This window comes from Gracilinanus agilis, chromosome 1, assembly GCF_016433145.1.
Source record: "Gracilinanus agilis isolate LMUSP501 chromosome 1, AgileGrace, whole genome shotgun sequence".
Lineage (NCBI taxonomy): Eukaryota > Metazoa > Chordata > Mammalia > Didelphimorphia > Didelphidae > Gracilinanus > Gracilinanus agilis.
Genome location: NC_058130.1, coordinates 791,300,412 through 791,328,174, shown reverse-complemented (window position 1 = coordinate 791,328,174; position 27,763 = coordinate 791,300,412). Strand labels below are relative to the sequence as shown.

The 27,763-nt window shown below is 36.7% G+C and overlaps 1 protein-coding gene across 1 annotated transcript in view; it reads left to right on the top strand.

Moving 5' to 3' along the window:
- Positions 1-4,510: 4,510 nt before the first annotated feature.
- The window catches only part of LOC123232485 (vomeronasal type-2 receptor 26-like), a 36,600-nt gene continuing 13,347 nt past the window's right edge, over positions 4,511-27,763 (top strand). The window contains exons 1-4 of the mRNA XM_044658937.1: positions 4,511-4,695; positions 7,055-7,346; positions 9,148-9,951; positions 26,553-26,783. Of these exons, the coding sequence (XP_044514872.1) occupies positions 7,092-7,346; positions 9,148-9,951; positions 26,553-26,783 (1,290 nt within the window). The 5' untranslated portion in view covers positions 4,511-4,695; positions 7,055-7,091. The remainder of the gene's footprint in view (positions 4,696-7,054; positions 7,347-9,147; positions 9,952-26,552; positions 26,784-27,763) is intronic.

The window sequence follows — 27,763 nt, the reverse complement described above, 5'->3', positions numbered from 1 at the left end:
CCCAAAATGCACCATTGGGGTCCCTTACTAGTTTACTTTTTGGCTTAAGATGTTTTAGCAGAATCAGAATGCTGGTCTTGAGGGTAATTCTTACTACAGCCTTTGAAAATCTCCAGGCCATAATTGGAAATTGTTCTCTTGGGCATTACTGAAAGAAAGAAGACCTTAGATTTAGTTCTAGAAAAGCAGCTTGAAAAGGAACTAATAGGTCAGACTCAAGACTACTAAGGACTATTCATGCATTTAGGTACCATTGTGACTACAGACATCATCAGTATCATGGTGGGCAGGACTGCCTTTGGCATTGGTGATGTGGGCATAAAGACAGAAAAGAAATATTCTTGTCATAAACCCTTTGGCAATGGGAACTTCAGGGCTGCTGAGCTTACCAGGGTGATGGTTATGCTTTTGTCAAGGATTATGTGTATTTTAAATTTTTATACCCTAGGGACTTCATTTCCCAGCATTCTTTACTCTTCCCAGGGTTCCCTTGCCTGGCATCCTAGTGTTGTTCCCTGGAGTGGATTTGTCTAAAAATTTGCTGAAACCCACACTGGGGGAATTTTTTGGGGGGTTTTGGCTTTGGCTTGAGCATGGTAGGCTGCTGGGTCTCAAGATCTTTGCTCTGCTCACTTGGCTGAAGAAACCTTCTCTCTCACTTTGTTGTTATTAAATCTTATAAAAATATAATACTGAGATTATTGTATATTCATTTTTACTCTTATAATTATAATCGAATTCCCACAGAAAGTTATTCTTTGTTGTCACTTGCTGCAATTCTTGACCATGGCCCTTCTCTATAGCCTTCAACATACTATGGAGAACTTGAACTCAACTCCTGCTTCCAAATAGGTTTGATAGGAAAAACTTTTGCCTTATGTGGTCAGTAATCTATGCCACTTCCTACATTCTCTCCTCCTCTACTTTCCACCACTCCTTTATGTGTTGTATTTGCCCCATTGTGGAAGGCCAATTGGAGAAATAGGGTCACGATAGGGCCTTTTATCTGGATTCCCTACGTCACCAATGCAGGCTGAGGCAGTCTTTGTCTTCAGTCCTGGTAATCTGAGCCCTGAAAAGCTCTGGTACCAGTAGGTTGGTTAATTCAAAAATAATTTGATCCCTCCAGGAGGATAATTGGAAGTCATTTAGAGAAATAGAGTCTGTAATGGATATTTTATCTGGATACCATTACAAAGTCATTGGCAAGTAAAACTGTGTGTATGATTTTTTCTGCACTGCATGTCAGGATGCAGACAGAATGGGTTATCTAAGGTAAAAATCTGAGACTTTTCTTTTGACCCTTTTTCAGATCCCACCTTTTCTTAATATTCTCATTGGAAAGCTTTGAATCCTTAGCAAACCAGCAGTTATAGACTTAACAATTTTTCTCCTTGATAATTAAGAAGCCTGAACTCAAAAAATATTACTACTCAGACATTCAAGGTCAGAACCAGAAAAAGCTAGACAAGACTTTATCTGACCAGGTGCAATCCTGTAAATCAAAAGTACAGGACTCACTTTCTTTAGGATGTCTATGAAATACATTACTACTTCCCGAATTAACCTCCTGCTAATTGGCGGCTGGAATTTGGCCTTTGATCCTGGACCTATCTCTCTACTTTTTAGACTTTAATGGGTTTTTGTATAATTTGTAACCTCTTTCACAGCTGTGATCCTTTCTCTGTGCTCTTTGTATGAAATCAGTATATATTAAACTGAAGACTTCATGGCAAGTTGGAGCAGTTATGAGCTAAGCATTTAGTCTGACTGTTCTCATTCAATCCGATGCCATTAAACGCCACTCAGGACCCTCAGAAATATAGAGCTAGTTCTCTATACCCCATAATATTAAAAGCTTCTTGAGGGCAATAACTGTCTTGTTTCCTTGTATTTGTGTCCCCAGGTCTGAGCACAGAGCCAGGCACATAATAAAAACTAAATGAAAGTTCTATCATTTTCTCTATCTGTTTATCTCTCTGCTTGTGCAATCAGCTATCTGGCCATCTGTTAGCACTCATTCTCCTTTAGATAGTTGGTTGTTGTCCTTTATACTTGAAGAGGACCAAAATGACACCAGGTAATGTATTTTGACTCCCAAATAAATCAAATTAAAGTGGGGCAGAGTTGCAGAAAGTTGTTGGCTTCACTATCTATTCTAGAATCATTCAAGGGCAGGGGCGAGGCAAAAGTCAAGATGATTGGTGGTTGCTCCAGACCCAGCATATGGCCTTGGATTCTTCAATGTCTAACCAAGTGCTAAACACAGTACAGAGCCTACTTCAGCTGCCTTCATAGCCATGGGAAGAAACTGTTATAAATCGCTCCCTCTACCAGAGAAAGTCTTCACATGCCTAGGATAGACCCCTCCCAAACTCAATGATGAATTTGGGGCCTGTCCAGTACCATGTATCTGCTTTAGCCCACCTTCAAAGATAATTTACTTTGTGATTACTTCCCATGCCTCAGCTTCTTGGAGCAACTAATCAGAGCTGACTGGCAGGTAGAAACCAAAGGAGAAAGGCAGCCTTGAAAGGGGCCCAGAGACTTATGAGAAAGAGCACTATTTACATCCAGAGAAAGAACTATGGAAATAGAAACACAGAAGAAAAACAGCTGCTTGATCAAATGATTCAATGGGGATAGGATTGGGGATGTAAACTCTAAGCGATCACCCTAGTACAAATATTAATAATATAGAAATAGGTCCTGATCGATGACACAAGTAAAATCCAGTGGAATTTCTTGGCTACAGGAGTGGGGTGGGAAAGAACATCAAGTATGTACCCATGGAAAAATATTCTAAATTCATTAATTAAATAAAAATTTTAAAAGGAAAAAAAGGAAAAGAAAAGAAAAGAAACTCTCGCACCAGTCTTCCCTTTGGCAGGAAAAAGATTTCCATTCTCATAAATAACATCAGGTGCAGTCATATGCATGAAGAAGAAAGGACACAATCTGGAACCTCTGATGCAAGCAGGCAGGTAATAGGGATCTTTAGCACATTTCCCATGTCCATTGAACTTAATCAGCCTGTAAAGAGGGTAATGTCGGGTTTTGGTTTTCTCTATCAATCAGGTTCAACTGTGTTTGGTCAGTGGGAATGCCTGCTTCATGAATTGGTCTTGTTAGGAGCCAAGTCCATATTATTTTTCCTTTGCTAATTTAACTTCATATACTACATTGCTAAGATACATATCTTATATCTTGGGCTTAATGACCTCTGAGATACGTCATCCCTCTCATGATCTCAAGAAAGTAAAATTCTTGTAATGGGACTTCATGGACAGATGCAGTTCCACTTACATTCTGAGTAGTTGAGCTAAACTTCTGCACTTCTGAAGGGGGCAGTAAGGGACAGTAGAAAGAATATTTATCCCAGAGTCAAGAGATCAGAATTCATTCTTTAGATAATGTGTAAATGCAAACAGTTCATTCTACTTTTCTGGGCATCAGTTTCCTCATCTGTAAAATGAAGGTGATAATTCAGTTCAACTCCAGGGCCAGGTCTACATTCTTTACTCTTGTCACCAATACAGGAAAGTGGGCATCACCAGAGTGTATCATTAAAACCTTCATCAGGTACAGAATATGAGTCTTTGCGCGCGTATGTGTGTGTATGTGCATGCGCACGCAATTTTAGCCCCTGGAAAGAAGAATTCTATCATAAATCTATTGCACTGAGTAGTCTTTTTTCTCTGAGACTGGTGATAAGGTTCTGTCCAAGGAGAAAGGAGAGAAGTAAGAGAGGGGACATGTGAGCCTTGTACATGCTATCAGAGGTCTTCAGGATAGCTTACACTGAGTCCTAAGCATGAAAATTGGTTTATATTTCACTCTTATAGGGAAGAGGAGGTATATCCAGGCTATCAGTCTTAGAGGCTATGTGGGAAACTGCCATAACTGAAGAGTTTTTTTAATCTTATTACCCACAAGAGAATTTTTCATGAGGATTAGTCATCACAGACCATTTGCTCCCCTTAGGACACAGATGTTAATTTTCTAGGAAGGCACTTCTGTTCAATACCCTGTGCTGGGAATAAGGAAAAAATTGCAAAACATATTTTTGTATTTATTTTTCTCCTTGGATACAGAGACTCACCTGGAGATACTTCAGACAGTCTAGTCCCCAGAGTTCTTCATGGACTAAGAATTATAGACTGGAGTGGAAGGATGGTGCCTATCAGTGTCAAAATAAAAGCTGATGAAACTATAAAATGTTCATTCATCTTGCACCATGGTCCTTGTCTTGGACCTGATCCTGACTAATGTCCCATTGTGTTTCATCAGATATGACAGGCAGACAAACCTATGGGCATCTGCAGTAGGACAAGTCAATTCTGATGCTGGACAGTTTCTCATCAGTTTATAACCAAGGCTTTGCTCTAGTCTGAGGGACACCTTGATTTCCTCAGGCTTGGAATTCTGGCTAATTTTCAGGAGAATGTTACCCTACATTCAGAAATGTATTTCTCAGCTGATTTCTTCCCTTGTTATATATCTGTTGTTACAACTTCCAGGTTCTGGGCACAGAACAGAGAAGGCTCCCTGCTTCCATCAAATTAATCCCATTAATTCCCGAGATGGGGACTTGGTGATTGGAATCTATTTAACCTTGTTTTCCATTGAAGTCAACAGGATAAGAGGAGCAGAACTGTTTGAAAGTCCTCCTAACAAAGGTTGCAAGTCTTATCAGTAAGTGCTTCTCTATCTGCATCCTCTCATTTTCACTGGGATGATTAGAAAGTGGTCCTTATAGATGGAGAAGAAGGGCAGGCATATGCAATTTGAGACAATGGGTGCTCTCCCAATCTTGTTGCCTTTTATTTTTTTCATTATTATCTCTTTATCTTATGTCTTTTTAATTTTCTTTTTTTAACCCTTACCCTCTCTCTTAGAATCAATACTATGATTCAAAATAAAAATAAAAATTAAAAATAAAGGAATGGTGATCAGAACCTGAAAAACAAACAAACAATAAAAAATATCAATACTGTGTATTGGTTCTAAGGCAGAAGAGTAGTAAGGATTAGGCAATGGGGATTAAGTGACTTGCCCAGGGTCACCCAGATAGGAAGTGTTTGAGGTCAGATTTGAACCCAGGACTTCCCATTTCTGGGTCTGGCTTTCAATCCACACAGGCACCTAGTTTCCCCTCTTATTGACTTTCAAAACTGAACAGGAAAACATCTCTACTTCCCCCTTTCATTCCCCTCCCAAGGGCCCATACCCAGGGAGCTCAGTCCTGAGTAGGTTCAGTATTTTATTATCCTGTTATCCCTTTCGTGATCTCGTGTCAAAACTTAGACACTGGATCCAACGAAAGTTCTTAGAACACAGACTGCTTAGGATTAGGCTAATATTTGCAAGTGGAAGAAGTTCTCAATGTCTGTGCCCTTTTCTCCTTCTTGGGAAGAGTGTTTGTTGTTGTGTATTGATATTGGGCATGTAGAAGTCTGTCCCATCCACAGGAATCAAAGCTTCCCTCTTTCCTCTCTACATTTGACTCTGTTATAACAAGTGAATGCAACCTTTTCCGCAGCCTTCAGGGCAGATGTTACATTTTCTCCACTCCCTCACCAGTGGAAAACATGCCGTCAGAACTTTTCCTCATGTAGACATGCGAATTCGTCTTTTTCCTTGAATTTTTTGCAGCACAACTTACATGCACAGGATGGTCAGGGCAGTCCAAGTGAGGAAATGCCAACAAAGCTAACTCGACCAACCTGTGAAAATGTCTGAAATTGAGTGCTCGGTAGATTTAATTTTTTTAATTAAAATTATTTTTTTTAATTGGGAAAACAAAGAAAAGCTCAGGGAACTGTTGTAGGAAGTACAGAGTGAGATTTAGAAATGGTTCTCTGGAGTGCCTATTTCCCCATGATGTCTGGAGTATTCTGAGTTTTTCCAGGGGCATATGGGAGGGGATTGTTTTTGTTTCTCAAGGTCAAAGAGGCTGAACTGGAAGCATCCAAGAGATGTGGAAATGGATTTCCTTTCTGAGTCTTTGAGGAGCTTTACATTTGTGCTGATGGTCAGACCTTTGTCTTATGCTTTGTCCTGTATCAATTCACTTTGCAGAAATCCTGTTTACATATCAGGAACTCTTTGTTCATCAGTGCCAACTAATGTATAAACCTTTGTAAGTCTGTGATGCTGACATGAGATTCAGACTGCATTATACCAATTCTCAAACAATTTCACTTTGTGATAGTTGTGGAAAAGCAGGTCAGCAGTTGGCTTTCTCTTCTGGTTGTGGGAGACAGGCTATAAGATACTCTTTGAAAGATGCCCATTCTAATCTCCTTTTCTGTACCTTCTTGTAGACAAACGCTTTTGTAGCTCTATCTTACCTTCTGTCATTTTTTAATCCCTCTGATTCCCCTTACATCCCTTTGTACCTTTCTTCTTATAAAACTTTATTTTTCTAAGAGACAAAGTCTTTAAATCATTTTAATCATTAGTTACCTTTTCAATGCTTTAATGTACTTTTTATTCTTGTTTCTTTATTATTCAGCAACTAGTTAGAATTGGTCGTTTGCTTTAGATGGGAAAGAATGTTCTCCTCTCCCTTAGGGAAACATTAAACCAAAGTTTTATTTCAAGTCAAATGCTCTTTCAAACTATATGCACCTTTGAACTTTGCTTGGAAAATTGTGTTCTTTGGCTTATGTGGGAACTCTCCTTCTGTTGTTCCTGATTCAAATTCAGTGGAAAATAAATGAAGGAAGAATAATGGACTCAGGGTAATAAATTCATAGAAACCTAGCAAATGGTATCTTAAGATAGAACTGAAAATTCTAAGGATTGGAGTGACTGAGTGACTCACATAGGCAGAATCACGTAAGAAGAATCTAAAACCAAAAGTCTTCACAATCTCATAAATCACAAGGGAAAGGCTTAGGAAGGAGGGAAAAGGAGGAGACCATTTTTAATACAGATTAAATGAGTTGAACAATTGTTAGATCCTTAGTTTTGACTCATATGACTCGACAATTCTTCTTTCTGAAAACATTTTTTGTAGACATTATGTTCTGTGCACTCCCTCCCTCAGATGGCTACACAGAAATTACCAGCAGGCACTGGCTGTCATGTTTGCTCTGGAGGAGATTAATAGGGATTCCAATCTATTGCCCAACATTTCCCTGGGATTCCACCTCTACAACACCTACCACAGTGATGAGAGGACCTTGGAGAGCTCCCTGAGGTGGCTGTCTGGGCAGGGCCAGTTTGTCCCCAACTACCAGTGCCAGGATCAGGAAAAGCCTGTAGCGGTCATTGGAGGGGTCACTTCAGCTCTCTCCATGCAGATGGGGACCCTGCTTGACCTCTACAATTTTCCACAGGTGAGAGATTGAACCTAACAAATTCTATGCCTTCACTCAAAATAATGACTAATAGTAATAATATAACAATAGCCATCATTTATGAAGTACTTTAAATTTTTAAAAGTGCTTTACATATGTATTTCTTTTCATCTTCACAACAAACCTGCAAGGAAAGTGTTATTATTACTCCCATTTTCCAGAGGAGGCTACCAAGCCTGAGAACTTAAAACCAATAGTCTTCCTGCTTTCATAAATCACAAGGGAAAGGCCTAGGAGGGAGGAAATAACTTTTTATTTTTCACCTCTAGCTTAGAATACAATAATCAAATCTGCTCTACCTTTCATGAAAAGGACCTGCCAACAAATGACTCCATGGATCTAATCACCACCATTCCAAGACTTCTCAGACCCAAACATTCCTTTGTCCACTGTATGTCATCTTCTCCAACTTAATTATAAGCTATTAAAAGGACTCTATTTCTCTTGCCCTTAGTATCTCAGGCCTAAGCACAATGCATGGTGAACACTTAATAAACATTTTTCATTCATACATTCATTCATTTTTTCATTCAGGATGGATCAAATGGTTGATTTAGAAGCCATAAAGGCTTAAGAAATCTTGAGCTGCATTATGAAGGGTAGTTTCAAGAACAAGAAGGCAATTTACTACTGTATTCTCCACTCTGACCTTATCATGAATATTTTGTTTTTTTATAAATTTTATACATTTTGTGTAAATCTTTTTATAAATTTTTATAATTTTTAAATAACTTTTTATAAATTTTATAAATATTACCCTTAAGAAGAACATTGTCAAAATGCATGGTTCCAGAGTTCTGGAGAAAGACAACTCAGATGATGAAGGGTCTTGAGTCTATCACTAATGAGGACTGTTTGAAAGAACTAGAGAAAAAACTGTAGACTAGAGAGGCACATGCTCAAAGGGATAAGGGCAGCTATTTTCCTGTATTTGGAAGTTTCATTTGGAGAAAGGGTTATATTTATCTGATGTGATCTGGGAGGGTAGAGAAAATTGTTGGAAGTTATTAAAAATAAGATTAGATGAAAATAAGATTTTAAAAAATTTTTCTAACAATTATGATGACATCAATGGTACATGGAGAATGGGCAATCTTTATAGGTACTAAGGCCATATTCATTGGAAATCTTCAATCATAGATAGAATTCTATTACTCAGGTACATTATAATAAGAATCCCTTTTTAGAATTGATTGGTTTAGAAACCCATAGCTCCTTTTTTAATCTTAAAATGCTGTTTTCCTAAGACCAGAATTCCATATTCCAGTTTCAAGAGAAAGCAACTAGATTTTCTCATTTATGATGCCATTAAGACATGTAAAAACAAGCGAATTATATTACTTCCAAAAAATTTTAAATGCACACACACAATAAAATTCATGTGTATTCCATTTATATATAAAAGAAAGCAATTACCCTGTACTCCTTAATATATAGCAGATTAAATCTGGAATAATATTGTGGACCAACAAAAAGAAAGCAGAGAAAAGAATACATCCTGATTCCTTTTGAAAGCATAGAGAAGGCACAATAACTGCAGTAAAGATAATAACAGAATGTTAGAAATCTGCCTTCACTAAGTCATTTTCTTTTTGAGGGCTTAGCAAAAGGGATAAATATAGGGATTTTCAGAGATTAAAATACCACGTATAATAAATTGTATCTTTAAATCTACATAATCTTTTCTAACAACAAAAATGTCCACTTCCAAATTTGATTTTGCTTCAGTTCTGTCAGTATTACCAGGGACTAAATTGATCCATGTTTCTTTCTAATCCAGATCAGTTATGGTCCATTTGATTCCACTCTTAGTGACAAGGTCCAGTTTCCCTCCCACTATCAGATGGCACTCAAAGACTCTTCTCTTCATCAAGGTGTTGTCCTCTTAATAGTATATTTTAAATGGAACTGGATAGGTTTGGTTGCAACAGATGATATGAGAGGTGAGGAATTCCTCTGGAAAATAAGAGAGGAAATGGTAAAAAAGGATGTTTGTGTGTCCTTCACAGAAAAGATCCCTGTTAGTGAAAGAAGACATATGGAATCACATGAGACTTTCATGCCCAGGATAATAGCGTCATCAAGTAACGTGGTTGTCATTCATGGTGACACAGATTCATTAATGATTCTGAGATACTCACAAATGCCCGTGTTCCCTATAGGGAAGGTATGGATTGCCACATCTCACTGGGATATAGTCATGAGGCCCATCGATGATCAAGGTCATGCTTTCCATGGAGCTCTCACATTTTCCTACAAAATGAGTGAAATACCTGGCTTTGAGACTTTTCTGAAGACAATTGCACCTTTTAAATACCCAGATGATGTTTTACTTAGGAGATTTTGGATTTCAGCTTTTAAGTGCTCAGATCAAATGGGAAATACAGAACAAAAGATGTGTTCACAAAATGCTTCCTTGGAGACTTTGCCTCTGTGCTCTTTTGATATGGCCATGTCTGGCTTGAGTTACACCATCTACAATAGTGTCTATGCTGTGGCTTGGGCTCTCCATGAAATATTTACAAGAAAATCAGAGAAAGGCTCTGTGGGAGATCAAGAATATTTAGTATTTCATTCATGGCAGGTAATATTGAACCAATTACTACTTTTTAGCTATAATGTAGTGATAACGTATTTTGGGCATGGGTGGAACAAGATGGAAACTGAAGTTCCTTCCAGCTATCAATCTTTCTGACTACATCTTCCTTAAGGATTGTGTCATTAATTTCCTATACTTGGCAATGTGCCTGGGAAGCATTGGTATTAGGACTAATAGATATTGTAAACTTATCCTTCAAGATCAAAGGCATTAATACAGAGTCCATGTACACTAGTACAAACAAAATAAGAAGAGAAAAAAATCAAATATCTTATAGAAAACATAAAGGAAAACAATAATAAAAAACCAGGAATTCATATGTCCTATGCCTCTCTGCCTACTAGTAATTTTCTCACTAATTCTTATTTTGAGTTCTCCTAAATTCTTAGGGATGCACTATTTCTCATCAGTCAATTAACTCTGAACCTTCATCCTAGTTTACAAATGACCTGGAGACCTTCTTTTCCTAAAGATTTTTAAAGTATATTTTACCAGTTTCTGGAATTTTAGGCTTACATCAACAAGATTCTAAGGCCCATGCATTTTATTAGGAGTGTGACAAATGATGTAAAGAAATATTTCATTCACATACCTGTGATAATAAAGATTTTGGGTAAAATCATATCTAGCCATTAATGGAGACTTGCTTTTTTTCACAATTAGAGAAGTAAACATTCCCACCAGTCAACTTTCTCCAGATATCAAAGTCTCTCAAAAAATTCTTCTCAGGAAATCTTCACAGGCTGATGTAAACTACGTTTCTTTACAATGCACTTTAGACCTTCTCATGTCACTTAAATAATTCAGCCTCTCGGGAAAGTCCTCTTGATCTTTTCTGTGCTTCACACAATTTCTCTTACCTTGACAGTGTCCTTACTCCATATGGAAGCTAACCTGATTCTTTCTCTGATTCTATTCCCTTTTAAAATTCAATAATAATATTCTTAGACTAGGTGAGAGAAACAATTGAAGCTAGTGCTCCATCTTTACATAAAGAAAACTAGATTCTCTTTTTTAATTAATTTTATTCTTTAAACTGTCTCTAAAACCACTAAAGAAATATAATGATCACTCATAGACTTCATCCCAATACTGATCCGCATCAAAGCTTTAACCTAGTCTGTTTCTCTGACTTTGACTGTTGCATGGCATTAAGGTGCCTGGGGAACCTCTGCTCCTAAGGACTCACCATATTTTTGACAATTAATTTAGTCACCAAATCCGCTTGAGCCTTGCTATAGCTAAGAAATTCTAAACTTAATGATCCACCAGCCTCAGTTTACCCAGTAGCAGAGACTTTAGCCATGATGCCCAGCAGTAGCTTCTGCTTGACTTTTATTACATTATTATTAATAATATTAATATTATGAGCAACTGTAATATTAATATTATTAATGAATATCAATTCATTGATTTGGATGAGTTATTTATGTTATTATATTATTTATATTACAAATACCTTTTTTTCTAGGCCAGGCAAACATAATACAATCATTTTTCTATATGACATCCATTGAGACCTAGCAAGACCATACCTGAGCCTTTCTGAATTCTTCCCTTTTGTAGAATAAATATCTCTTATTCAGTAAAGTTTTCCTTGAATTTCAGTTGGTCTGTCATATTAAATATACTCAGGCAGTTTTCTTCCTAACCCATCCCTTTCATTTCAAAGCTCCGTTTATCAAATCTCCAGAAAGAAAGACAAATATGTATTTCTGGCTCTCATTTTGATGCCCTGTATTCCTCACTAAGAGTTCCATCATTCCTGTAATCTAAGACATGATCTGGAGAGGCAGTGATTTATGCTCATTTTAGAGGGTTCAACCAATCAGAAAGGACTGGCTTAAAATCTCCCCCTTTGGCATATATACTATGTAATCTTGGGCAACCCCAGTAATCTTTATATGCCTCATGTTTTCTTTAAAGAGCATAATTTGCCAACTTATATGGCAGTAACTGTTTTTCATTAGTAGATGGAATTTCCTCACCAGGGAGTTCCCCAATTTGATGACATTCTATCCAAGATTATGTCATCCAAAACCTTCATCTTTACGGATACAACCTTCTGAATTTGTTAATCACATTAAGCTAAAATTTCGCCTTTTATTTTTGTTTTTTTCTCATCATTTTTAGATTTTCCTTATTTTCACAGAATTAAAGTTCTGTAAGGAAAGTGATATTCTTAATGTTATGCCAATAGGATGAGCTAGAGAAACCTTGACAGGTTACAGCAGGGGTCGGCAACCTTTTTGGCCGTGAGAGCCATGAACACCACATTTTTTAAAATGTTAATTCGTGAGAGCCATACAGTGTTCACAGTGCGCTCCTGTAACAGTGCACACTCCTGTAACAGCACCTGAAAAAAATTGACTTTATGGCTCCTGCAGAAAGAGCCATATCTGGCCCTCAAAAGAACCAGATATGGCTCGAGAGCCATACATTGCAGACTCCTGGGTTAGAGTATTGCAATGGATACCTGAATATGATCAAATTCAATAGCAATACATTTTAGGCTTATACTTAGTCTACTTTCTCAGATAAAAGAAGGGAGAAAATAATAACATGAAATTAATAAATATTTATCAAACATTTACTATGTGTCATGCACTGTGCTAAATGCTGGGAATACAAAGAGGCAAAATGTAGCTTCTGTCCTAAAGAAGCTCACAATCCAATTGGGGAAATCATAAGAAAATGTGTGCAAATAAGTTAGCTACAGGATAAATTGGAAAAATATTAAAGAATTAACAGAAGTTCAAATTAAGAGGTATTAAGAAAAGTTTTAGGAAGATAGGATTTTAATTGAGCTATAAAGAGATCCTGCAAAAGTAGTAGGTAGAGATGAAGAGGGAGAACATTCCAGTTATTATATACAGAGAAAATGCCTGAAGCTAAGAGATGGACTGTCTTGTTAGAGAAATAGAAAGGAGACCAGTGCCATTGGATCAATGAATATATGCTGGAAATTAGAGGAGTGAAAAGACTGGATAAGTATTGCATAAGTATTGTAATGGAGAATAACCAGGAAAGTAGGCTTAAATATTAAAAAGTGGGTCTGGAAGGGTGTGATGGTGACAGGAATGAAAGATGACAGGACCAAATAAGGTAGGGAGACCAGGTTTAACTACCAGGAGGTAACTGTTTCTGAAGTGGCAGTTTGGCCCAACTGCCACACTGTAGTATCTAGACTAGGCCTATGGAAACCAGCAAAGTAAAGGCAAGAGTTTTATAATGCTTTTAATCAGGGACAACTAAGATAAAGGATGGGAATAAGGCTAACTACACTCTTCAGACTAAGGGCAAACCCAGGGTCAGGGAAGAGACTTATCTACACTAACTGAGACCTAAGCAAGACAGGGCCTAGAGAAAAGCAGGATTGAAGTGGATATCCTCACAGTGGTGTTCAGCCTCTCTCCAGTGGTGTTTCTGCTCCTCCAGGACCACCTGCTGTACTCTTCCAGGTGGGTAGATTCTGGGAGCTGACCCAGCACAAGTTTACCTGCAACTCAGTTTGGGATAAGTAGTCTCTACAAAAATCTCCCACAAGTAGGTGAAGGTCTTTCCACAGGATCACTGGTAAACTGGTGTGTTCTAGGGTCAGTTGCAACTTGCCCCAACCACCATGGAGTCTCTCTTAGTGAGCAAGAAAAACACTTCCTGCTTCTTCATTCCATCTTGGAATTCTCCAGCCCTTCCTGCTAGGTCCAATACTAATACTAAGCTAATAACTAAATAATCTTCCTCACAACAGTATGAAGAGACCCCGTTTCTGAAAAAAATGTTTCCTATTGCATTTAATAATTTTCAACCTATGTTTTCAGAAATTATAAAATGCATGTCATCTCCTTCCCTCTATTCCCTCCCCTGTCCCCAAGATCATAAGCAATTTGATCTAGGTTATATAAGTATGATCATGCAAAACATATTTCCATATTGGTCATTGTTGTGGGAGAATACTCATATAAAACCAAAACCTTAAAATAAAAGCATAAATAAAATAAAGTGAAAAGAGCAGTATGTTTTTATCTATATTTAGTCGCCATCAGTTCTTTCTCTTAACATAGTTAGCATTTTTAGTCATGAGTCCTTTGAAATTGTCTTGCATCATTGTATTGCTGAGAATAGCTGTCTCACTGTTCATCATCATGCAATATTGTTGTTACTGTCTACAATTTTTTTGTGATAGCACGATTAGCTCTTCCTTTGTCTATTTTTAACTAAACAAAACAAGAACTCAAAGCACCCCTACTTAACACTAAGAAAGAGAATTCACAGTCACCTACTAGAGTAAGCTTACACCTCCAAAGGCTACTGCCCTTCCATGGGCAGTGCTAGGCAAATTGAAAGACTGTGATTGGTTCCCACAAAGTGGGGAAGGGACAGGAAGGATAAAGGACTATAAAAAGTCCTGAACTTCCTGTCCAAGGGACTTCTCCTTCAAACTTCTCTTTTGAACTTCTTCTCCTTTGGAGTTTGTCTTTGGAGACTATGCTTTGGCAAGCAAGACTGAAGGAGGAGACTCTCCTTGGATCCTGCATTGGCTTGCTGGATGAGTAGTTGGCCTTCCTTTCCTAGCTTTTGGAGAGACTGGTTCCAGAAAGACCTTCCTTTCCTGGAGGAGGAGGCTGCATTGGTAAAACTCTAGCTGAAGACACCACTGGACTTTTGGCTTAAGGATTACTAGGAAATCCACATGGAGACAAGGGATGTGGGGAAGCCCCTGCAGAGCTAAGACTCAATTCATTGGAGTAGGGCTGGCAGGCTTGTTAAAATCTTTCTCTTTAGCTACATTTTCCCACTTTCATTCTTTCCACTTCTTTGTAAATTAAGATTCTAGAAGTCATTTTGAGTTAACCTATAACATTTTTAAATTAGCAACCACAATATTACTTTAGAACTTTCATATTAGCATAAAACCTAAATTTTAAATTCTTACATTATTAATGGTTCTGCCAATTTCATTCTGCATGAGTTCATACATCTTTCCAGTTTTTTCTGAAATCATCTTACTCATCATTTCTTAAAATGTAATATTATCCATCACAATCATATACCTCAATTTGTTAAGCCATTCTTCAACTGATGGGCATTTCCTCAGTTTCGAATTATTTGCCACCACAAAAGAGGTTCTGTTAACATTATTTTTTTATAAATAGGCCTTTCCCCCTTTCTAACTATTTGTGATACTGACCTAGGATCTGTATCAAAGGGTAAGCACGGTTTTATAGTCCTTTGGATATAGTTCTAACTGCCTTCCAGAATGGTTGGATCAGTCCACCACCAATGCATTTGTGTCCCAGTTTTGCCACATTTCCTCTAACATCTGTAATTTACCTTTTCTGTCATATTAACCAGTCTGATAGGTGGCCCCCAGAAAATGTTTTAATCTTCATTTCCATAATCAATAGTAATTGAGCAGACCTAGAGATGAGAGGTCATGGGTTTAAATCTGTTCTCAGACATTTCCTAGGTGGGTGTCCTTGGGCAAGTCACTTAATCCACATTGCCTAGCCCTTCCCACTCTTCTGACTTTGAACCAATATTACACAATATTAATTCTAAAATGGAAGTAAGGGATGAAAAGAAATAGTGATTTCAAAAAATTTTTCATAAAGTTATATATAGCTTTGATTTCATCTGAAAACCTGTTCACATCTTTTGACCATTTATCAATTGGCAATGACTTGTATTCTTATAAATTTGACTTGGTTCTACATATATTTGAAAAATGAGTCCTTAATCATAGAAATTTACTGTAAAAAATTTCCCACTTTTTTGCTTCCCTTATAATCTTGGTTACATTGTATTTGTTGGTTCAATGACTTTTAAATTTAATGTAATCAAAATTATTCATTATAAATCTCAGAATGTTCTCTATCTCTTTTTAGTCATAAATTCTTCCCATATCCACAGACCTGACAGGCAAACTATTCCATGATCCTCTAACATTTTTATAATATCACTCTTTATGGCTAAATCATATGCCCATTTTTTGACCTTAATTTCATAGAAGTTATGAGATCTTGATCTAAACTTAGTTTATGCTACTCTGTTTTCCAGTATTCCCAGTAGTATTTGTTAAATAGTGAGTTCTTGTCCCAAAATCTGGGATATATGAGTTTATCAAACAGTAGGTCAGTATGGTCATTTATAGTTGTATGTTGTTTATTCCACTGATCTAAATATAAATATAAGTAACACTAAATAAAGTTAATACTTAACTAAAATATAATACGCTCTAGCTAATACTAAAATAAACAATTAAAATTATATAATGCTGACTACATGACAGCTAAGACACAAACTGGGATTAGAAACCCCACTATGCTTAGCCACAAACTTAAATAAATAACAAAATTATCCACCAGGGAACTACTAGCTATTTAGCCATGAACCCTGGGAAAAGATTCTGGAATTAGAAGGTTTACAGAGGAGAGTTTTGGGAGTTAACTGACACTTCACTGGCTTTCCTATCCCTGAGCTGGAAGGGATCAGCTCTATCAGCTACTGTGACCTGACCAGTTTGTAAAGAAACATGGAGACTCCTGTGCCTTGGAAGATATCTAGGAGGTGATCTGGTTTTCCCTGCAGTGGTGTGTCAATTTGGCTGAGGTAATCCAAAGATTTTAACATCTTAACATTTTTACCTTAGAAGCCAATCCCAGGCTTGGGGAAGAACTCAGTGCACTTGTGAGTCTATTTTCAATAGCCTTTTAGAACAAATTTGCATTTTCCCTTATGCCTTATCTCTATTCCTAGAGTTGTGGTTTGATCTTGGCTTGCTCTTCACTCCCTGTTATAACCTCCTGCTAGCTCTACTCCCTTCTCACCTAGTTCTTCAGATGGTCTTTGACTACCTTTGGGTTTTTTCTTGAAGGTTGTTTCACTGTCTCCTTATTTGTTCTTTCACTCCTGTATTCATTTTGTGGTGATATTTTAATATTGTTTGGAGAGATTTTTCATGGCGAAACAGAGCTGCCTCTCTAGTTACTCTTCCATCTTGGCTACCTACCTTACTAGATCTCTGTCCCAATTCACTCTTGATGAGTACAGATAGGCACCTCCCAGTTTGCTGCTTCTGAAGAGCATCTGCTGTATAACCCAGATATCTGATTTTCCCCTAAACTGAACAGCCCCCCTTTTACTTTAAGGCATAGGGCATCATTACAAAACCATCATCACCCTATCTATACTCATGTAAGCCCTATTGTCAGGAAAGCATAAATATTCCAAATCCCATCTCCTCTGGGAGACAATGTTCCACCTGTACTCACAGTCTCCCTCAACCATTCCCCTTTTTTTAAAAATTTAAACATTTATTAATAATCATTTTTAACATGGTTACATGATTCATGCTCCTACTTTCACCTTCACCCACCGCACTCCCCCCACCCATGGCCGATGCACATTTCCACTGGTTTTGCCATGTGTCCTTGATCAAGACCTATTTCCAAATTGTTGGTGGTTGCATTGGTATGGTAGTTTCGAGTCCACATCCCCAATCACGTCCACCCCGACCCATGCGTTCAAGCAGTTGCTTTTCTTATATGTTTCCTCTCCTGCAGTTCTTCCTCTGAATGTAGGTAGCGTTCTTTACCATAAATCCCTCAGAATTGTCCTGGGTCATTGCATTGTTGTTTGTACAGAAGCCCATTACATTCGATTTTACCACAGTATATCAGTCTCTGTGTACAATGTTCTTCTGGCTCTGCTCCTTTCGCTCTGCATCAGTTCCCGGAGGTCTTTCCAGTTTGCCTGGAACTTCTCCAGTTTATTATTCCTTTTAGCACAATAGTATTCCATCACCTACATATACCACAGGTTGTTCAGCCATTCCCCAATTGAAGGACATACCCTCCTTTTCCAGTTTGTTGCCACCACAAAAAGCACAGCTATAAATATTTTCGTACAAGTCTGTTTATCTATGATCTCTTTGGGGTACAAACCCAGGAATGGTATGGCTGGATCAAAGGGCAGGCATTCTTTTATAGCTCCTTGAGCATGATTCCAAATTGCCAGCCAGAATGGCTAGATCAGTTCACAACTCCACCAGCAATGCATTAATGTCCCAATTTTGCCACATCCCCTCCAACATTCATTACTCTCCCCTTCTTTCATTTAGCCAATCTGCTAGGTGTGAGGTGATACCTCAGAGTTGTTTTGATTTGCATTTCTCTAATTATTAGAGATTTAGAACACTTTCTCATGTACTTATTGATACTTTTGATTTCTTTACCTGAAATTGCCTATTCATGTCTCTTGCCCATTTATCAATTGGGGAATGGCTTGATTTTTAATACAATTGCTTTAACTCCTTGTATATTTGAGTAATTAGACCCCTGTCAGAGTTTTTCGTTATAAAGATTTTTTCCCAATTTGTTGTTTCCCTTCTGATTTTGACTACATTGTTTTTGTTTGTACAAAAGCTTTTTAGTTTAATATAATCAAAACCATTTAATTTACATTTTGTAATTTTCTCTAACTCTTGCTTGGTTTAAAAGTCTTTCCTTTCCCACACATCTCACAAGTATACTATTCTGTGTTCACTTAACTTATTTATAGTTTCCCTCTTTATATTCTAGTCGTTCACCCATTCTGAATTTATCTTGGTGAAGGGTGTGAGATGTTGATCTAGACCTAATCTCTCCCATATTGTTTTCCAAATTTCCCAGCAGTTTTTGTCAAATAGTGGATTCATGTCCCAAAAGTTGGGCTCTTTGGGTTTATCATACACTGTCTTGCTGATGTCATTTACCCCAAGTTTATTTCACTGATCCTCCTCTCTGTCTCTTAGCCAGTACCATATTGTTTTGATGACTGCTGCTTTATAGTATAGTTTAATATCTGGTCCTTCACATTTTTTTCATTATTTCCCTTGATATTCTTGATCTTTTGTTATTCCAAATGAAATTTGTTATAGTTTTTTCTAATTCAGTAAAGAAGTTTTTTTGTTAGTTTGATAGGTATGGCGCTAAATAGGTAAATTAATTCGGGTAGAATTGTCATTTTTATTATGTTAGCTCATCCTACCATGAGCAATCAATGGCTTTCCAATTGTTTAGATCCAGTTTTATTTGTTTGGAAAGTGTTTTGTAGTTGTTTTCATATAATTGCTGTGTTTGTTTTGGTAGATAGATTCCTAAGTATTTTATATTGTCTAGGGTGATATTAAATGGTATTTCTCTTTCTATTTCTTGCTTCTCTAGTGTGTTGGAAATGTATAGGAGTGCTGATGATTTATGTGCATTTATTTTGTATCCTGCAACTTTGCTAAAGTTGTAGATTATTTCTACAAGTTTCTTAGTTGATTCTCTAGGATTTTTTAAGTAGACCATCATATCATCTGCAAAGAGTGATAACTTAGTCTCCTCCTTGCCTATTTTGATAACTTCAATTTCTTTTTCTTCTCTAATTGCAACTGCTAGTGTTTCTGGTAATATGTTGAATAATAGAGGTGATAATGGGCATCCTTGTTTTACTCCTGATCTTATTGGGAAGGCTTCTAATTTATCCCCATTGCATATGATGTTTGTTGATGGTTTTAGGAATATACTGTTTATTATTTTTAGGAAAGGTCCTTCTATTCCTATACTTTTCAGTGTTTTCAATAGGAATGGATGCTGTATTTTGTCAAAGGCTTTTCAGCATCTATTGAGATAATCATGTGATTTTTGTTTGTTAGACTGTTGATATGGTCAATTATTTGGATGGTTTTCCTAATGTTGAACCAACCTTGCATTCCTGGTATAAATCCCACCTGATCATGGTGGATGATCTTCTTAATTACTTGCTGGAGTCTCTTTGCTAGTATTCTATTTAAGATTTTTGCCTCTATGTTCATTAGGGAGATTGGTCTGTAGTTTTCTTTCTCTGTTTTTGATCTCCCTGGCTTTGGAATCAGTACCATATTTGTCTCATAAAAGGAATTTGGTAGGACTCCTTCTTTGCTTATCCTATCAAATAATTTGTATAGTATTGGGATTAGTTGCTCTTTGAAAGTCTGATAGAATTCACTTGTGAATCCATCAGGCCCTGGTGATTTTTTCTTAGGGAGTTCTTTGATGGCTTGTTCAATTTCCCTTTCTGATATGGGATTATTTAGGTATTCTATTTCTTCTGCTGTTAATCTAGGCAGTTTATATTTTTGTAAATATTCATCCATATCTCCTAAATTGTTATATTTATTGCCATATAATTGGGCAAAATAATTTTTAATGATTGCCTTAATTTCCCTTTCATTAGAGGTGAGGTCTCCCTTTTCATCTTTGATACTGTCAATTTGGTTTTCTTCTTTCCTTTTTTTATTAGATTGACTAGTACTTTGTCTATTTTATCTGTTTTTTCAAAGTACCAGCTTCTAGTCTTATTTATTAATTCAATAGTTCTTTTACTTTCCATTTTATTAATTTCTCCCTTGATTTTTAGTATTTCTAATTTAGTTTCCATCTGGGGATTTTTAATTTGCTCACTTTCTAATTTTTTGAGTTGCATGCCCAATTCATTAATCTCTGCCCTCCTTAATTTGTTAATATATGCACTCAAAGATATAAATTTCCCCCTGAGTACTGCCTTGGCCGCATCCCACAGAGTTTGGTAGGATGTCTCATCATTGTCATTTTCTTCAATGAAATTATTGATTGTTTCTATGATTCCTTCTTTGACAAATTGGTTTTGGAGAATCATATTATTTAATTTCCAATTAGTTTTTGATTTTCCTGTCCAGGTGCCCTTACTAATTATTATTTTTATTGCATTATGATCTGAGAAGGTTACATTTATTATTTCTGCTCATTTGCATTTGTTTGCAATGGTTCTATGCCCTATAACATGGTCAATCTTTGTGAATGTGCCATGTGCAGCTGAAAAGAAGGTGTATTCCTTTTTGTCCCTATTTATTTTTCTCCACATATCAATTAAATCTAATTTTTCTAGGACTTCATTCACCTCTCTTACCTCTTTCTTATTTATTTTTCGGTTTGATTTATCTAGATCTGACAGAGGAATATTTAGATCTCCCACTAGTATGGTTTTACTATCTATTTCCTTCTTGAGCTCTGCCAGTTTCTCCTTTATGAATTTGGATGCTATGCCACTTGGTGCATATATATTGAGCAGTGTTATTTCCTCATTGTTTATACTGCCTTTAATCAGGATGTAATGACCTTCCCTGTCTTTTTTAATCATATCTATTTTTACTTTGGCTTTGTCAGAAATCATAATAGCCACTCTTGCCTTCTTTTTCTCATTTGACGCCCAAAAGATTTTGCTCAAACCCTGAACCTCAAACTTGTGTATGTCCACCTGACTCATATGTGTTTTTGGTAGACAACATATGGTGGGATTTTGGTTTCTAATCCACTCTGCTATTTGCTTCTGTTTTATGAGCAAGTTCATCCCATTCACATTCAGAGTTATAATCATCAGTTGTGCATTTGCTGACATTTTCGTTTCCTCCCCTATTCCTACCCCTTCTCCTTAAACTATTACCTTTAAAATCAGGTTTGCTATTAAGACCCTATCCCTTATCCCCTCCCTTGATTGACTTCCCTTTGTACCCCCTCCCTTATTTCCCCCATTTTTGTTTTTAATGGCCTTATGAATTCCCTCCCCCTTCTTCTCCCCTCCCTTTTTTTGACCTCCCCACTCCCCTGTTTCCCTTGATTTATCCTTTCTGACTTTCTCAGAAGGGTTAGATAAGAATTTTATGTCCCAATGTATAGTATAGCTACTCTTCCCTCTCTGGGTTGATTACACTGAGAGAAAGGTTTGATTATTACTTCTTAATGCTCTCTTCCTCTCCTTCTTATAATAGTATTTGTCCCCTCTCCTTCCCATACCCTCTTTGTGTGTAATAGAATATCCTATTTTTCTTCTTCACTCAAGTTTCTCTTGGTGTCCCCTGCTCTTCACCCTCTCCTTCCCATCCCCCATGTCATCTTAGATTATTTAGTTTTCCACCCTCACCCTGTGAATTATTCTTCTGATTACTATAATAGTGAATACTATAATAGTGAATAGAGTTCACTACAGAGAATTATACATAACATTTCTCTACATAAGAATACAGATAATTAGATCTCACTGAGGCCCTTAAAAAAGCAAATTTAAAAATTATAAGTTTTCTTTCCCCTCTGTATCTTATTTACCTTTTCATGTTTCTCTCGATTTTTGTGGTTGGATATCAAACTTTCCATTTCCTGGTCTTTTCTGTGCGAATACCTGGAATTCTTCAATTTTGTTGAATGTCCATACTTTCCCCTGGAAATATATATTCAATTTTGATGGGTAGTTGATCCGTGGTTGCAGGCCCAGCTCTCTTGCCTTTCTGAATATTGTATTCCAATCCTTGTGATCTTTTAGCGTGGAGGCTGCCAGATCCTGGGTGATCCTGATTGGTCCTCCTTGATATTTGAATTGTTTCTTTCTGGCTTCTTGTAAGATTTTTTCTTTTGCTTGGAAACTCTTGAATTTTGCAATTATATTTCTGGGTGTTTTCTTATCTGGGTCGAATGTCGCAGGTGTTCTATGAATCCTTTCCATGTCTATATTGCCCTCTTGTTGTAGGACTTCAGGGCAATTTTGCTGAATTATTTCTGTTAGTATGGAGTCCAGGTTTCTATTAATTTCTAGTTTTTCTGAAAGACCAATTATTCTCAAATTGTTTCTTCTAGACCAGTTTTCTTGGTCTGTCACTCTCTCACTGAGTTATTTCATGTTTCCTTCTATTTTTTCAGTCTTTTGACTTTGTTTTATTTGTTCTTGTTGTCTTGAGAGATCATTAGCTTCTAATTGCTCAATTCCAGCCTTTAGGGACTGGTTTTCGGCACTAAACTTTTCGTTTTCAGCTATGATCTTTTGGTTTTCTTTTTCAATCTGGTTCACTTTGCTTATCAGTTCATTTGATTTCTGAGCCTCACTTTCCAATTGCAAGATTCTACCTTTTAAACTGTTATTTTCTTGCCAGATCTCTTCCATCTTTCTCAGAATCTCAGTTTTGAACTCTTCCATAGCTTGTGAGGAGTTTTCCTTATTTGAGGAGGGTCCGGATGCTTGTTTGTTCTCCTCCTCTGTTTGCTTGGTTGTCTGGATTTTCTCTGTGTAAAAGTTGTCGAGTGTTAAAGACTTCTTTTTCTTGTTGTTAATCTTTCTCTTCTGAACTTCCTGAGTCTGGGTAGCCATCATTAGCCCAGCAGCTTCTCAGCTTTATCCTCACGCTCGGGATCTGTCTGCAGGTCTTTTGGCTCCTGAGGTCTGAGTTCTGGATTTTTCCACTGTCAAGCCCCCTGGTGGACCCCCTTGCTTGATCCTCTGCTGGAGGTTCCTTTACAAGTCTCAGGGCGCTGCTTTCACAGTCCTATACCCGCCTACGGTGGTTCCCCACTCAGGGTTTCAGAGCTTTAGCTTGGGGTTGTGTCTGGCTCCACCCACGCCTCCTCGGCTCTTGCGCTCTGCTCCCGTGCTCAGATTTCGCGTGCGTTCTTTGGTTTATTGGTGTCCCAAATCTTGCTGCTCTCAGGAACAGGCCCTGGAGCTGCCAATGACTTGATGGGTGCCCCAAACTTGTTCTATTTCTTTTTAACTGGCTTCGGCGCTATAGGTGTTGTGTGTGGAGGGGTTGGGGGTGGGGTGGTTGCTCAGCCCGTGATTTAGTGAGAGCTCTTTCACCCCTTTATAGCATGGAAATGTCCCGATTCCACGTACCTTTCACACTGCACCCTGTTGTGGGGTTCCTCCATTCATCTGGACTTGTTTTTATGTCCCCTTGAGGAGTTTTGTGTGTTTTGGTAATGAGAGGTTAAGAGCTGCTTTTTACTCTGCCGCCATCTTAACCCAGAACCTCTTCTTTCTGCCTCAACCATCCCTTTTGACTTATAGTCAAATTAATAAATACCTTTTTTGTTTAAAACCTAATTGTTGGAGTTGTCATTCTTGACAAAGGGCCCCCATCCCAATCCAGGGCTCTACCTCAAAGCTCTCCCACATCAGATAGAATTATCATTTTTATTATATTAGTTAGGCTTGAATTTGATGAACTAATATTTTCCAATAGTATAGATTTGACATTTTGTGAAAAGTGTTTTGTAATTTTTTTCATATAATTTCTGTGCTTGCCTTGGCAAGTAGACTTCCAGGAATTTCATACTGTTTAGATTCTATTTTTAATTGAATTTTTCCTTTTCTGTCTTACTATTGGTTTTTGTTGGTAATATATAGGATTCCTGATGATTTATGTAGGTTTATTTTATATTCTGCAACTTTACTAATGTTATTAATTACTTCTACCAGGTTTTTAGTTGATTCTCTCATATTCGCTAAATATGCCATCAGCAAAGCATGCAGACTCAGATTCTTCATTTCTTACTTTTATTCCTTCCATTTATTTTTCTTCTCTTATTGCTGTAGTTAAAATTTCTAGTATAATATTGTATATTATATACATATATACACATTGTATATATGTTATATATTCAATTATATAATAGTGGTGATAATGGGAATTTTGTTTCATCTCTTATCTCATTGGAAAGGTTTCTAGCTTGTCCCCATTACAGATAATATTTGCTTATGGTTTTAGATAGATACTTTTTAGCACTTTAAGGAAATTTCCATTCATTCCTATGTTTTCTAGTATTTTAAATAGGAATAAGCACTGTATTCTAAAACATTTTCTGAATCTTTAAAAATAATTATGGAATTTTTGTTAGTTTTGTTCCTAGTATGATAAATTATGTTGATAGTATTCCTAATATTGAAACAGCCCTTAATTCCTAGTATAAGTATCACTTGGTCACAGTGAATGTTTCTTGAGATATATTGTAGTCACCTTGCTAGTAGTTTATTTAAATTTTTATCAAAATTCTTTAAGGACATTCATTAAGGAAATTGTTGTATATTTTTATTTCTCTGTTTTTCCTCTTAGACATCAGCACCATATTTGTGCCATGAAAGGAATTTGGTAGGATTATTTATTTGCTTATTTTCCCAAATAGTTTATATAGAATTGAGGTCAATTGTTCTTTAAATGCTTGGTAGAATTAACTTGTAAATCCATATGGCCCTGACATGGTTGTTGTTGCTGTGGTAGTTGTTTCTCAGAAAGTTCATTGATGGCTTGCTCAATTTATTTTGCTGAGATGGGATTGTTCAAGTATTCTATTTCCTCTATTGTTAATATGAGCAATTTATATTTTTGTAAATATTCATCTGTTTTGCTTAGAATGTCATACTTATTGGGCATATAATTGGTCAAAATAGTCCCTAATAATTGCTTTAATTTCCTTTTCTTTGGTGGTGAATTCATTTTCATTTTTGACACTGTTAGTTCAACTTTCTTCTTTTTTCTAAACAAATTAACTAACATTCTATCTATTTATTCATTTTTCATAAGACCAACAACTAGTCTTCTTTATAAGTTCAATGGTTTTCTTATTTTTAATCATTAATTTCTCCATTTGTTTTTAGGATTTCCAATTTGGTTTTTAATTGTGGATTTTTAATTTGTCCTTTCTCTAGTTAATTTTAGTTGCATGCCCAATTCATTGATATGATTTTTCTCTATTTTTATTGATGTGACCATTTAGAGACATGAATCTTCCCCTAAATTTGGCTTTGGTTGCATCCCATAAATTTTGATATGCTGTTTCATCAGTGTCATTATCTTTTATGAAATTATTTTTATGATTTATTCTCTGACACACCCCTTTTTAGAATAGGTTATTTTAGTTTCCAATTAGTTTTTAATTTAATTAGTTTTTTTAATTTAATGAAGAGCAAAAAGGCACTAGAATTAAGATGGATTGAGATTTTAGACTTGAGGGGAATCATGGAAGGAAGAAAATGGAGAGGAGAGAGAAAATTACAGGAATGGAAGGCAACCAGGAAAATGCCTGCTGGAGCCAAGACATAGAATGTCTTGTTCATGGAACACCAGGAGGCCAATATCACTGGATTAATGAGTAGGTGGGGAGGGATGGTGTAAAGTATAAAAAGGCTGCAAAGGTGAAGAAGGTTTGGCACATTAAGGGCTTTGAATGTCACATGGAAGATTTTGTATTTTATTCTGGTGGTGATAGAAAGCCAAAAGAGATTATTGAGTGTGGGAGGGACATTGCTAGACATGCACTTTCAAAAAAATTCCTTTGAAGGCTAGATTGACTAGAATGCAGAGGAACTTGTAGTGTATAGACCCACAGCAGGGTACAAGTATTGCAATAGATCAAGTATTAAGTCATGAGGCTGTGGTAGCACTAGAAGAGAGGAGGGTGATGTGTTTGAGGGGTGTTGCAAAGATGAAATCAACAAATCTCAGTAACAGATTACATAAAAGGGATGAGAAATAGTGAGGAGTCAAGATTAAAATTGAAATTATGAATCTGCAGGATTTAAGCAAGACTAGGAGTTCTGGAGGTTCCTTTCCATGTGTCCCAGTAGAAAGGAAGATTGTATCAAAGTCTCAAATAAGACTATAAAATCCCATAAAACTACAAAACAGGTCCAGGATCTCTCATATAACACATAGGTTGTACTTTGAGGGGAGCCCTTCTTTCAGGTACCACCCACTGAAAAGGATTCCTTTTTCCTTTCAGCTTCACTCCTCCCTGAAGAACATCCAGTTTAACAACAGTGCTGGGGACCAGGTGTTTGTGGATGAGAATAAAAGATCTGAGGCTCAATATGCCATTATGAACTATTTATTATTTTCCAATGAGGTGGATATTCTGGTGAAAGTGGGGCAATTTGTCCCCAAGGCACCCTCTGGTCAAGATTTCACAATTTGTGAGGATATAATAGTGTGGGGCAGCTCCTGGGATGCCAAGGTCAGAGACATTTTGAATGTTGAATTTATATTTCTAATCACAGGAACAATCAATGCTCCATAAGTATATTGCATTTATTATGAGAAAAGACATCTAATGACCATTTAAAAAATAAGATTATGTATCTAGATAGTGAAGAGATCTCTTTGACTAGCTAGTCTCTTGTCCTTCATTTTGTACATGAGGAAACTGATTCCTCAGGAGATTAAGTCATTTATTCAAGGTTAGGTTATGAATATCCTAGGTGATATTTGTTGTCATTGTTGCTGTTGTTTGGTCATTTAGTCATGTGTAGTTCTACTGTGAACCTGGGATTTTCTCCAAGGTTTTTCTTGACAAAGATACTAGAATGATTCCCCATTTCTTTCACCTGTGTGTTGCCATTTTACAGATGAGTAACTGAGGCAAATATAGGCTAGGGAACTTGCCCAGATCATACAGATACTGTCAGTGGTCCTGTCTGAACTCAGATATTCCTAACTCCCATACCAGTGCTTTATCAACTGCACAACCCAGGTCCTATCTATACACATGTACATAAATATATTTATAGTGTTTTTCTCTCTGTGTGTGTGTGTGCATATATATAAATCATTTTTTCAATCAGCAAACCTAACCTGATCTACACCCCACTTCAACTCTTCCCTACTCCCCAATTGAGAATTAAAGGAAAAAAACCCCATGTATGGTATAGCAAAAACATTCCATAGTATGCATGTCCAAAAATATTTTTATAATATTTTAATTTTCTTCCAGATTACATCAATGCAATTTTTTTCCAAATGAAACATTTTTATTTTAATTATTTTAATACATTTTGTCTGGCAGCATAGTTATTTTGTTAGTTTATGCCACCAATTTCTACATAAGACTGCCTGTTTCTTCCAGTTGCTTCAACTTTCTCTATTCTTTCCCTCTGCTGAAAGTTTCTTTATGTAATTTATGTGTTTCTTTATTTTTATATGTATATATAAATATAT